General features: G+C 45.7%; 1 protein-coding gene across 1 annotated transcript in view; it reads right to left on the minus strand.

Annotated features, from left to right (window-relative positions):
* Positions 1 to 11,857: 11,857 nt before the first annotated feature.
* The window catches only part of Pnp (purine nucleoside phosphorylase), a 7,723-nt gene continuing 5,460 nt past the window's right edge, over positions 11,858 to 14,120 (minus strand). The window contains exons 3-6 of the mRNA XM_032917866.1: positions 13,506 to 13,609; positions 13,158 to 13,333; positions 12,852 to 13,042; positions 11,858 to 12,484 (exon numbers count right to left, since the gene is read on the minus strand). Coding sequence (XP_032773757.1) covers positions 12,267 to 12,484; positions 12,852 to 13,042; positions 13,158 to 13,333; positions 13,506 to 13,609 — 689 coding nt within the window. The 3' untranslated portion in view covers positions 11,858 to 12,266. The remainder of the gene's footprint in view (positions 12,485 to 12,851; positions 13,043 to 13,157; positions 13,334 to 13,505; positions 13,610 to 14,120) is intronic.

A 14,120-nucleotide genomic window follows, 5' to 3' on the forward strand; every position in this document is an offset into this window, starting at 1 on the left:
TCCTTTCTCCTGACAAAACCTGTTCAGCCAGCACCTGAGAGGCCTGAAAAGTTTCCCCATGCTAACGAGGCAGTCCATGTATCCTAAGCCCCCAGCCCATCCTGGATGTCCTGACTCTCAGTCCCCCAAAACTTTATAAGTCTTCATTTACTCTAAGTAAAGTTGATCTGTCTTCTGACTGAGAGTCCTTTACGTACCCACAGGGCTTCTGAGCCTCCTGTGCTAAATCTATGCTCCCACTGCCTTCACAGACTGTATCAGCCAATGATCCATGAGACCCGACAGTGGGAGATCCTCAGCTTCATTATTGTTTCCTTGTTCCATTTATGTTTTTATTTATTTTATTTTGTGTGTGTGTGCATGTTCGATTGTACAGATGTGTACCTCATGAGTGCTTGAGCCTGCACACGTCAAATCAGGGCACCGAATCCTCTGCAGCTAACATTACAGGTGGCTTTGAGCCACCATGTGGATTCTGGAGCCAATCCTAGGTCCTCTGCAAAAGCATTAGTTGTACTTAATTATAGAGTCATCCCTTCAGCCCCCTTTACTTGTTCGTTAACCTAAAGGGACTTTAACATTGGTGTTTTTCAGTAGTCTTACTCCCTTAGTAGAAACGTGAACTGCCAGACAAAAACAACACTGTCCAGTTGCTGACCTCTAGGCTCCTAATGCCTACGCCATTTAAGTAAAGGAATAGCATACTCTGTATCAATTACTTTAATGATACATTGTTATGATAAAACACCAGGACCAAACAAGACTTCTGCAAGGAAGAATTTATTTTGGTTCTGAGTTAGAGGAAGAGTTCATAATGGTGAGGCAAGCATAGCACCCAAAGCTGGCCAGAGGAGGAAGGTGAGAGACCCCACCACCTCCACCACACACAGAAAGCAGAGAAAAAGTAAGCAGGAAAAACACGCAACTTCCTCCGCCAGTGACGTACCTCCTCCACCAGTGATGTACCTCCTCCCCCAGTGACGTACCTCCTCCCCCCAGTGACGTACCTCCTCCCCCAGTGACGTACTTCCTCCAGCAAGGCTGTACCTCCTGAAGATTCTGTAGCCTCCCCAAGCCTCCACCAACTTCAGACTAAGTGTTGAAAAATTCGAGTCTGTGAGGAACATGTCTCATTCTATCCTAGCGTGTTCTCCTACTCAGCAGCCTAAAAGGATACCAGTGGCTCTGACAAGAACGTTTGAATGCTTTCGACTTCCCTGAGCTTTAATGAAAGACAGCATCAACTGACTGAGTTGCAGCGCTGCATATAGGTGCTTGCGTGTATGTGTACATGTGTACACATATGTATACGTTTTCTGGCAATTCTATCTCAGTACATCTCAATACGTCTGATGCCCCTCCCGGGCCCCGCCTTTTGCAACACATTTTGTTATTGGAATGGTAAAGTTTTGGACTAAAATAGCTCTGTGATAGAGTACTTGGGTTACCAAGAGGGTGACTCTAGATTCAACCACTTAGCCCACTAAATAAATAAATAAATAAATAAATAAATAAATAAATAAATAAACAAACAAACGGGATGGTCAGCAAGACGGTTCAGTGGGTTAGGATACTTGCCACCAAGTGTGACAACCTGGTTTCAATACCCGAGCTCTAGATAAAGAAAGGAAAGAACCCTCCATATGTGCACTGTGGCACGTGTTTTTGCCCTCCTACAAGTATATCAATAAATGTAATTTTTTAAAAAGCCAAAGCTCAAAGCCAATAGAAAAATGTGTAAGATAAATCCAATGCAGGATCTTAAGTTGATATTGTGGTTCTGCAAAGCCAGCTTTGAAGCATCAGTAGTGTGCTGATGATGATGCCAGGGGGCTGGGTAGGAACAGATTTGCTTTCTCTGCCGGGTAAGTCAAAGGCAGGAAAGAAATGTGTCTTAGGGTTACTGTTACTGTGATAAAATACCATGACCAGAGCAAGTTAAGGGGAAAGGGTTTCTTTGGCTTACTTATATTATACTCGATTACTGAAGGAAGTCAGGGCAGGAATGTGGAGGCAGAAGATGATGCAGAGGCCATGGAGGGGTGCTGCTTACTGACTTGCTCCTTGTGGCTTGCTCAGCCTGCTTTCTTATAGAACCCAAGACCAGCCCAGGGATGGCCCCACCCACAATGGGCTGGGCCTTCCCCCGTCAATCACTAACTTAGAAAATGCTCTACAGGTTTGCCTGGAGCCCAATCTTATGGGGGCATTTTCTCAATAGAGTTTTTCTACCCTTCGATGACTTTCGCTTGTGTCAAGTTGACATAAACTAGTCGGCACAAAGCATTACTAGAAATCTTGGTGTGTCTTAGCAGAATAATCATATGGTACCTGGGAAATAGGGTTTTCCTCCTGGGGTTTTAGTTTCATTAATAAAAGAGTTTAAGAAGGGATACTAACAGAAGCTCAGGCACAAAGAACAGAGTGAAAAAGAAACTTGAGGATTTGTTAAGAGCTTGGAAGAAAAACCCCAGGCCAGGTGTTCTGTGAAATCTCACAGTTGCCAGGAAGGGAAGAGAAGAATGGAAAGAGAAAGGATCCAAAGCCTTGAGATAAGGCCAACCGCAGCCACCTGGCAGCCACACAGTGTGGGTGTGTGTGGAGGTGTGGGGCTATAGTAATCCCAGATCATGTATATGGCATTTTGAAAGCATGCTTAGGCAATGGCCACCATCCAAAAGAAGGGCCTGGGGCGATGGCTCAGCAGTTATGAGTACTTGTTGCTCTTAAAGAGTTCTATTCCCAGCGCCCACATAGCAGGTTACTACCTGTTGTAAAAATATAAAAAATAAAAAGGTATCTTTTACCTCGCTAGGTCCGGCACGGCAGTGCCCCAAGATATCTGCTGGATATCTTAATTCTCAGTCAGCAAAGCCTCTCACCCGCGCTGCTGCATCCCATATCACACTCTCTCTGAGCCTGGCAGCAATCTCTCTACCCATCCAGTTCCCAAGGCAGGTTTCCATACCAGGAGCACACATCCCAACTCCGCCATGGCGGCTCAGACCGGCCGCCGCACACTTTCTTACACTTAAATCGCTACATGAAAGAACACACAATAACCTTTGACTCAGCTGATAAGATATAATTTCCCACCTAAACATACAAAGCCCAATACACATCCATCCTTTAAAAACATTCGTAACAACCTGTAAAGGTACAGCGTGGAATCTTAATGTCACCCGCCGTATTGTCCTGTCTCCTGTCTCTTCTTCCTTTCCGTTCCAGTCCCCTCCTCTTACTTAGACTTAGTACTTAATGTCAGCTTCCACTTTCTCTCCACCATGACTGCCCTCTCTGTCCTTCCTGTCTCCTCCTCTTCCTTCAAACTTTTCTCCTGCCCATCCTTTCTTCTCATCCTATGACAGGCCTCGTTCTATCTTTTACCTGCCTCACCTGTGACATCGTCCCACAAAAACCAGGTATAAGTCCAGTTTCACAGGATCCAACTCCCTCTTCCGGTCTCTACAAGTACCTGGTGTGCATGTGATGCACAGACCTACACATAGGCAAAAAGCACATATACATTGAAAGGGTTTTGTGGCAAACGGACATCTTGGCAGTCAGGGGTAGGGGGTTGGGGGAGTGTTGGGCCAAGGAATACCACAAAATCACACCATGAAACAAACCTCACACAAGAGATTTATGGAGGGTAAGAGGTGTCACGAAGTGGCTGTTCTGAGTGAGGATTGAGGGGGTGGCAGACAGCAGAGCAAGTTGTGATGGTGGGCTTGATGGGGGTGGGGAGGAATGGAGCAAGCGCATAGGGAAAATATATCAAAGGTAGATGTGTGTCACAGTGGTTGTTAGTGATGCCAGGGCTGTTGTCACAGAGTCACTGAAGGTGGGTGAGGGGTGAGGAAGCTCTTGATTCCATGATGAGGATGGTTCTGTTAACACACATGGAATAAAATTCATAAATATTTGGAGAGGGAGAGGAGGGAGTGAGGGAGGAGGAAAGGGTAAGGAGAGGAGAGGAGAGGAAAGGAAAGGAAGAGAAAAAGAAGAGTGAAGGGAGGAAGGGAAGGGAAGGAAAGGGAAGGAAAGGGAAAGGAAAGGAAATAGTTATACCTTGCGGAACTTCTTGATGACTCCTAGACACTGCTCCAGGGGCTAGGGATTCTGGGAAGGGAAAGCACATTATCTTAACGTGAACTTGCATTTCCCAGTGTGGTCCCCTAGCCAGGCACCCAAACTTATTCCATGGAATTGAACCTTAATGGAAAAGACATGTTTCCTTTTAGAGATAGATTTCATTCTCTGCAATAGATACAAACTAGAGATGGGTCACAACATTCTTAAAAAATTAATCAGGTCAAACTAAGTTATTTATCCAAAAGTCAGGGAACAAAATCATTACAAAAAAAAAATGAGTACAATTCCAGCTCTGCTCTATAGGGCTGGGCTGGAACCCAAGTCTTCATTCATGCTAAGTAGCCACTGTCATAGTGAGTTACACCCCTAACTTATCCCTGTCTCTTTTGATTAGACAAACTGTCCTGTAAGCAAGGGGGAAGCTGCCAGAGACCTCTTTAGGGCTGTTAATCCCAAAAGTGGGAGGAGAAAAAAAAAACATCATCATGGTCAACTTAATAAAAGCAAACAATTAATTAGAGCAAGCTTTTTATTCATGTACATGGGCTGCCTCTCCTAAGGTTGGGGGTGGGGGTGGGGGTTTGAAAGTTTAGCATTGTATATGAGGAAGATGTGGTTTTTATAGTTCAGGGGTAGGAGGTTTCCAAATGGGGGGTTTGGCAGGTAAAATAGATGGGAGCTAAAGAAGGTCCAGCGACAGGCCCAAAGTGGGATCCAGCTCAAGGGGAGGCTCCAAGATCTGACATTATTATTGAAGCTATGGGGCATTCACAAAAAGGGACCTACCGTGACTGCCCTCCAAAAGACCAAACAAGCAGCTGAAAGAGTCAGATGCAGATATTTGCACCCAACCAATGACCAGAAGCTGCTGAGCTCTGTGGTTGGATTAGGGAAAAGGTGGAGGAAGCTGAGGAGGAGGGCAGCCCTGTAGGAGGACCAGCAGTCTCAATTAACCTGGACCCACGAGATCTCTCAGACACTGGATCACCAACCAGGCAGCCTACACCAGCTAAAATGAGACCTCCAACACATATACAGCAGAGGACCCCTAGGTCTGGGTTCAGTCAGAGAAAATGCACCTAACCCCCAAGAGACTGGAGGCCCCAGGAGATCTGGTGGGTTGGGAGGGCTGGGTGGGGTGGGGGACATGCTTCTGGAGGTGTAAGGGGGATGGCAGCTATGGGTTGCCCAACTGTTAGGGGGAGGGTAGACCAAGAGGGGAATAAAATCTGGAGTGTAAAATAAATAGATAGACAGATAAGTAAAGGAGGGAACTACAGAATCAGCACCTAAGTGTAGCAAGTTAGTCATAATGACTTCCTGAAACAAAGACATGATTGCAAGGTGGTTGTAACAATGTAGTTGTGACAACAGGTGGTCATGACAATTGAAACAAACGTTGAGTTGCAAGATGGATTTGAAACAAAGACTTGGTTGCTGTCTCCTGAAACAGGCAGTACAGAACCATTTGAGTCAAAGTTACAGGTGGGGTCTAGCTCGATCCTTGAGCAGTTTAATCATGGACAAAAATGAGCTTAGTTTGTCATCTTTTCTAAAAGATGGCTTTCAAGCCTAACATGGAGTTAAGTTAGTTCATCAGGGCAAAGGTACTTTGTAAGCCTGTGGTGCGTACTCGTGGTTCCAGTTCATTTGTAAGGGAAGAAGAGCAACCAGCAGCTTCCTAGGAAACCTAATGGCCCCTATATTGCTAATGGCCCCTATATTGGTCCGTTTTATGTCGACTTGACACAAACTAGAGTCATCAGAGAGGGAGGATCCTCAGTTGAGGAAATGCCTCCATGAAATCCAGCTGTAAGGCATTTATTTTTTCAGTTAGTGATCGATGGGGGAAGATCCAGCTCATGGTGGGCTGTGATCCTCCCTTCTCCCCAGGGGCTGTTGGCTATTGGCCACATGGACAAAGGGAGCAGAGCTGATGAACAGGGTTCAGCTGACCTGTGAGTACTACAGAAACGACAGACTTCCAGGATCAGCTTTAGAGAGCAGCTCAACTTTATTCGGGCTGAGTCAAGGGATGTATAGTTTTTGGGAAGTGGGTAGGAATTTCCAGGGTGGTTATGTACTATTGGCTGAAGCTTGGAGTGCTAGGAGTGTCTCATTTGCATGGAATTCTAGGTGCTTGCCGAACAGGTTCTTTTTTAGGAGAAAGGAAATTGAACCGAGTCAAGGACTATGTGCCATTCCTCAGGTAGAAGATGTGGGGGTTGAGCTCCCCGGATCAGGAAGAGAAGAGGGAGCTCTGCTAAGAAAAGGGAGTTCTCCATCTTGTGCAGAACTCAAGAGAGCTGTCTAGATGTGGTAGACTACAATCTTTGGTAACAGGGCCCTGAAGCAATGGGTAGTGCTGTCCCTGGTCCTGGGTTCAATAAGAAAGCAGGCTGGGCAAGCCAGGAGCAGCAAGCTAGTGAGCAGCACCTCTCCATGGCCTCTGCATCAGCTCCTGCCTCTAGGGTCCTGCCCTGTTTGAATTCCTATCCTGACTTCCTTTGGTGATGAACTATGATGTGGAGGTCTAAACTGAATAAACCCTTTCTTCAACTTGCTTTTGGGTGTGGTGTCTTGTCACAGCAATGGAAACACTAAGGCGACCACAAACCTAAAATTTCAGACACAACTCTTACTTGACTTTGCATCTCAGGGGCTTTGGGGCTCTCTAACACTTCATTATGTTCAGAGTGAGGATATTTAAAACTAAATATACTAAAAATGACAACAGAAGCCAGGCATGATGGCATAGGCTTGTGATCTAAGCACTCGGGAGGTAGAGGCAGAAGGATCAGGAGTTCTAGGCCATCCTTAGCTACCTAAACACTTTAAGGCCAGTCTGGAATACGTGAAACCTGACTCAGAAAAACAGAAGCAAGAGGCAAAATGCTGCCCCTCCCCCAACACACAGCTAAAGAAGAGAGCCAGAGAACAGGGCCACAGGAGTGGGAAAGGAAGAAGTTGGCAAGTGAAAAACCCAGGAGACTCACATGGAAAGAGAGTACAGGTTCCGTGGGTAAAGTTACTCGCTGCCAAGCCTGACAACCTCAGTTTGACTCCTGGGAGCCACTGGGTGGAAATCGAACATCCGGATTCCCCAAGCTGTCCTCTGTTATTGAACGCCTTTGTACTTAATCTAAACACACACACACACACACACACACACACACACACACACACACACACACACACACTAGACAGACAGACCGACGACAGATAAATGTAATTTAAAAACAATGGACAAAGATAACGTCATCTTCCTTCCCTGGTTAGAATTAAACTTAGTTCATGCTTTGTTGGAACTGGGAGACGGTGACAGTGGCAGTGACTGTGTGCTGTGGGGAGAGGAGGATTCATATTCTGAGCTGGAAATCGCCTTAGGCAATCGTTGGCGAGTGAGGAGCATTTGGAGGAACCAGAACTCGTCAGGCCACAGTGCCTTGCAGCACAACATTCGCCCTTTGTTTCCTGGCACAGCAGGAGCTCACAACAGTGATGAAAGGAAGGAAGTGGAAACCTAAGCCCAAAGCCAAAGCTCATAAGCGAAAAGGTGCCCCTCCCGCAACAACGCACAACTCGAGAAAAGAGCCGGAGAACAGAGCTGGGAAAGGAAGACGTTGGCAAGTGAAATACAGCGGGCAAGAACCCAGCAAAGGGACAAAGGGAATGGAAGTGGAGGCTGAATGGAGACGGGGTTCTTTCATCTGAGGGGAGGGAATGAAGGCGAATGAGTGTGGAAAAGTATTCAGTCTAATTTAGGCCAAGCCTAAAAATGAGGTAGAAAGATTATAGAAAAGGAAACTTTCATTTTTATTGAAATACAAATTAATAATGGCAGGGAAAAAAAAACGGGCACACAGCCAGTGTTAGCTCAAAAGATGTTCTTTGGAAATAAAACATTATTACAAAAAGCACATACAACTTACCAGGGAAAAGGCCATGCAGATCTTGGGCAAATGAAAGTCAGGCGGAAGGTACGGCACAGAGTTAAGAGCTCTCTGGCTGTGCCAGAGAGAGGGTGGCACTGGCTGTGCTGACTTTGCTCTTTTGTCTCCATAGATAATCAACCTATGTGTTGGGAAACAGCTTAAAAGAAGAAGAGGGGGAGGAGGAGAGGAGGCGGAGGAAGAAGAAGAAAGAAGGAAGGCAAGGAAAGGAAAGAAAGGAAAAAAAGAAAGACCCCCCCCATATCATAATCCTCTGTTGTTGCAGAACTGTATCTCTGAACTTACAGTGGGTGAGAAAAAATTTATCCTGGAACCAAATATGAGTGACTATAACCCGGGAGGACAGATTTAGGTTACTCCAAATTTCATGTTCCAACAGGGAAGAGTTTTGTGAAGTTTCTATAGTAATGGAACAAAGAAAGTCATAAGTCAGGACACATTTTGGGGGGGGGGCAGTGTGATGGCTCAGCAAATTAAGACACTTGCTACCAAGCCTGATAATCTGAATTTGATCCCTATGACTCCTATGGGGAAAGAGAACTAACTTCTACAAGCTATGGTCTGACCTCCTGGGGCATAATGGCACATAGCAAGTAAATGAATGAATGAATGATTAAATAAATGTTTTCCCCCAAAGACACTTTTCAAATACATTGGCAGAGACCTCGAAGAAGCAGCCTGCAGGAAAGTGAAGAAAGCTTTGCTACAGGTCTTGGATGTTATCTGATACAGTCTTGATTTGGGGTTGGTGGAAGATGCTGGTCTCCTAAATTAAGACATTCCGAGGAGAAGCCAGGCTCTGTCTGTACATTCCCAGCGATTTACCCAGTGGCGCAAAGCTGTCAGTCAGTGACGGAGGAAGGCAGGGAGTGGCTGTTTGACACTGGACTCGTAACATTCCATACTCTTCACAATCCTTAAAGCTCTAAACCAGTGGCTCTCAACCCCTGAGGTCGAAGCCCTTTGGGGGTTGCAAGACCCTTTCACAGGGTCAAATATCAGATATCCTGCATATTTCAGATGCTTACACTACAATTCACAACTGTAATTTTGTGAGTAGCAACAAAAATAATTTTGTGGGTGGGGGTCACCACACCTCGAGGAACTGTGTTAGGTCGGCCTTGTAGAAGGTTCAGCTTGAGGAACGGCTTCTTTCTGGGAGTTTCGTTCATACATCCTTTGCTTCCCCAAAACATTAAAGTTGTAAAATCTATCCTTAGCTGTACTGACTCAAGTTATGAAGGAAACACCTAATGAACTGGTATCAAACATCTCTAAACTATGTTGATTAAAAGTAGCACGATCTAGAACAATGCATCTAGCACACCCACTGGCGTGCATAAGAGGAAAATGTATGCATCTTATCTGTACAGATCTTGAATGAACGCAAACAAAACTAGAACATTGGTAGCCATGGTGAGAATTTCCACCATCCACGTATTTTGCAATGCTTGGGTGTTTTTGCTTTGTCCTTTGAAAAAGGGTCTCTCTATATCCCTAGGTATCCTATAAATCAGTATGTAGGCCAACCAGGCTGACCTTGAACTCAGAGGTCATCCTGTCTCTCCCCCCAAGTGCTAGAATTAAAAATGTGCCCAGTGAGTGCTTAGCTTTTTGTCTATGTGACTGCATTACCCATTGTAAGTTTGTAAAATTACATTTTATTTAGTGTGTGTGTGTGTGTGTGTGTGTGTGTGTGTGTGTGTGTGTGTGAAGTTGGGGACAACTTGCAACAATCTGTCCTTCCCTTCCACCACTCAGGTTTTAGGACTCAAACTCTGGTCCTTGGGCTCAGCAGCAGGACCCCTACCCACTGAGCCTCCTCATTGACTTTGCCCTTTTGTTTGCTCTTTGAAATATGGTGTCACTGAACCTGTGATGATCCTCCTGCTCTGCTTTGTCATGTGCTGGGATGACACACGTCCTGTGCGCCGTCTCCTTGTTTCTTTCCTCAGGCTTCGCAGCTCTCATCTTTACTCACTGAGCCGTCTCGATGCCCACCCCTCCTACACTGAAAATGTTAAACTAACAAGAAAACTAACTTGATCGAATTGTTTACTCTTTTTGTTTCAGAAAGGTTTCATGTGGCCCAGGCTGAGCTCAAACTTACCATGTAATGCAAATTGGCCTCAAATTCTTGACCCTCCTGCCTCAGCCTCCAGAGTCCTGAAATTCCAGGTGAGTACAACTACATTCAGCTAGACATTGAATATTTTTGTTGGCTTTGGTGTTTGATTCTTCAGTAGAATCGAGGGCCTTGAATATGCTAAGCAAATGTTTTACTAGTGAGCTGTATCTAAAGCCACTGACATTATTTGTATGTGTTTGTGCATGTATGTAGAGACCTGTTCATGTGTGTACAGGGGTGTGTGTGTGTGTGTGTGTGTATGTGTGTGTGTGTGTGTGTGTGTGTGTGTATGTTTGCTTATCATTCCTCAGACAGGATTCTCCTGTCTTCACCTCCTGGGCACTGGAACTATGAATGGAAACCACTACCACCTGGCTTTTTATTGTGTTCTGGAGACCAATCCCAGGTCCCTAATATTTGCAAGGTAAGCATTTTACTGACTAAACTATTCCCAGCTCCTTAAACAAATATTGAAGATGCTGGAAAGCAGAGATAGGTAAATGTTATCAATTTGTGCAAAAGTTAAGGACCGAAACGTGAACATCACAAAGTGGGATTGGTATAAGAGTCTGTCAGCTGAGTATCCCCCTTTCCTCTCACCCACTCTCTTTTCCTTAAACTTTGGGTCCCTGCAAGAAGTCAGAAATATGTGTAGCCACAGAATCACTCTGGAGACAGACCAGAGAGCAAAGCTTTATCTTCCATAGACTAGATGGGGCAAACCTTGCTGATGTACATGACGCACACTTGTTGAATACATCGCTTGACTAGCTGCAGTTTTGTTCAAGCATTGTCTCTCATCTTAGTATATGATGGTGGTGTTTTATTTTTGGATGAGGCTAGAAGGCAGTCAGATAGCTATTGTACCACAGAAGTCACTAATTTCCATGTTGTCTCCTAGAGTGTATTTTCACTTTTAAATCGTTTGAACTTTTAGTCCATGACGTTGGATGTCTCAACTGAACCTTGTTCGGTATATGCTAGAATCCTGAAGCAGGCTCTAATGCCAGTGAAGGAACGGACTTGCTAACAGCACAAGAGTAAGCAGGCAAAAAGCAAAAGTTTCCTTCTTCCGTGTTTTTCCTTATATAGGCTTCCAGCAGAAGGCGTGAGCCAGATTAGAGCTGGATTAAAGGTCAATTATTCCCAACTCAAGATCTAGATTAAAGATATGTCTCCGCATCTCAAAGATCCAGATTAAAAGTAGATCCTCACGGTTGTGCTCTCCATTTTGGACTTTTACTCCAGATACGGTCAAATTGACAACCAAGAATAGCCACTCCATGGCATTTAAACAGAAGCAGTGTGAACCGACGTTACAGGCTTGACTGGAGTTGGAATGGATGGGGCCAGCAGTGTGACAAATGGCAGCAGACCAACGGTATTTGCTGCTGCACTGTCAGTGTGGACTGGGAAAGGGCATGACTGAGAAATTAGAGCAGAAGAAAAAAAAAAAAAGACAGGCATGAGACCCACGACACGCAGACACTCAGTGGAGTACAAGTCTGAAGGAAGTGAAGCACCCCCTCCACACACTCACTACAATTCTTTCCTCTTCATGCCTTGCTACTCACCCACCAACGCATCTCTGCCCTTAGCTGCTTCTGTGACATGTGGTCCCCAAAGCTTTAAGTCTTTTCTTGGCCGATGCCCCATCTTCATACCAAATCACACATAAAAAGAAAAGTATCCGATCTCTTTATTCTCAAAACATTATAATACTACATAAAATCCAAGAGGTATCGGGTTGGTCTTTGGTCTTTGTGGCTTTAGGGGAAGCAGACGGAGCCCAGAACGTGTCTGTCATCTTCAGGATGTAGAAAGGTACTGATTGAAGGCATAGATCCCAAGTGTGCTGGGAAATGGGCTCCAGCTCTTCCAGAGGAATGAAAGTTAATTTGAGAAAGCAACTAAGTAAGAGGACCAGGCATCGGAGCAGTAGAAGGATATCTATTGGGAAGGTGAAGGGTAGGCACCTCCTCTTTCCTTTCTGCTAGACTCTAAGAACAGGAACTAGTGACCCAGCAAGTGACCAAAGTAGACAGCTACTTGGACCCCACTGGGGGAGCACCAGATCACTCCGCGGCCAGTCAGTTGGCATGCTCACGGGGTGGAATGCTCTCCATAAGAATGGAGACAAACTGTTCCAATTTCTGTGCAGCTGCTTTCCCAGCCTCCAGAACTTCTTGGTGATTGGCCTTCTCCAAGTTCTTGTAGTCCATGACAACCTTGTTAGTAATGAGTGAGAAACCAAAGACACGGAGCCCACAGTGTCTCGCGACGATAACTTCTGGGACTGTGCTCATGCCTGAGGGGGAGAGAAAAGATGGCTCTCGCGTGGCTCTCCTCGCCCTCGCTCTCATAAGCTCACTGGATTTCAGAAAGCATCCGAAGCAGCTAGTGTTGCACATATGCTGCCCCACATCTCTTCAGGCAGCCTTACTAGCCTTATACACTTTGCCAAACACAATCTGTTTCTGTGCTTTGTGGCAATTAATGGGTCCACCTTCCAGCCACAGGTAGAGGATATTCTGTGACGGTGCTGAAGCTCCCGCCTGTGGTCTCTGCTTTCCTAGTATCCTAATTCCTCCTTCCCTAAATCCATAAGCTCTCCTTCCCCTTTGCTTCTTCCCCAGACCCTTTCCTCAAACCACCAGCCAAATCCCCCTTCTCACCAACAGCATCTGCTCCCAGCATCCTTAGCAGACAGCTCTCTGCCACAGTCTCAAAGGTGGGACCTGCCAACATTATGTAGGTGCCTTCTTGTAGTTGTCGTTGCTCCCCCATTTGTTTCCAGGCATTGAAAGCCTTCTGCCTCATCTCCCGGTCATAAGCATCAGACATGGCAGGAAAACGAACTCCAAACCTAGAACAGGGGTAGGATTACCTCAGATAAATGGCGCCAAGTGAACTTCCTTTCCCAACTCCTGGACAAGCAAGGCCAGACTCTGCATCCAGAGCAAGGGGTCGAAGATGCATACCTTTCATCGTTGGGGCCTCGGAGAGGGTTCTGGCCACAGAACCCAGGCAGGTTGATGTGGTCACGGATCAGCATGATATCTCCAACTTCAAAATTGGGGTTGAGTCCTCCAGCAGCATTGGTAACCACCAAAGTGTCCACACCCAGAAGGTGGAAAACTCTCACTGGGAATGTCACCTTAGATGCAGAAGGTCAGAAAAGAGTTTTCAAACCAACTCAAAGGTAAGCATAATATGAACCGTGAAACAAGAAGTCAGAAACTTGACCCAGCCCAAGTTGTTTGACAAGAAAATAGGAACAGTTCTCCCATCTTCCTCCTGATCCAACCAAGCTTGTGCCCCTGATTTACCTTTGACAGAGAGTACCCTTCATACATGTGGAACCGGCCCTGCATCATCACACAGGATCTGCCATTCAGGAATCCAAATACCAGTCGACCCGCATGACCTTGCACTGCATACAGAAAGGGGAAAAAAAGCAAAGTGATTGGTACATGCTTTTTCTCTCAGTACTCAGGAGGCAGAAGCAGGCGGGTCTGTCAGTTCAAGGCCAGCCTAGATTACATAGCAAGTTCCAGGCCAGCCAGGGACACACGGTGAGACTGCTTCAAGAGGAAAATCGATCATACATCCCTGTATTCCATACACTAGCACTTACTAGACGCCACTCGCTGTGCTTAACATATGGTGATATTACAGACCACAGCAGTATGCTGGTCATCATGGTCATACAAATATACCTTGAGGTTAGAGTTATGGGATAAGAACATTGAATGTGAACATATAACAAAAGGAATTTCAAAAGACTTCTCCAAACAGAGACTCATACTGCAAGGGAGCGAAGGGGAGTACAAACCAGGGCTGGAAGTAGTGGATTCAGTAATCATAGGCCTCTTCTAAGACTTTCTAAATTCTTCTAACTAAACTGGGTGCCTCCTGATTGCAGCTAGGGAGCTCCTGGCATA

The sequence above is a fragment of the Rattus rattus genome, chromosome 12 (genome assembly GCF_011064425.1).
Source record: "Rattus rattus isolate New Zealand chromosome 12, Rrattus_CSIRO_v1, whole genome shotgun sequence".
Taxonomy (NCBI): domain Eukaryota; kingdom Metazoa; phylum Chordata; class Mammalia; order Rodentia; family Muridae; genus Rattus; species Rattus rattus.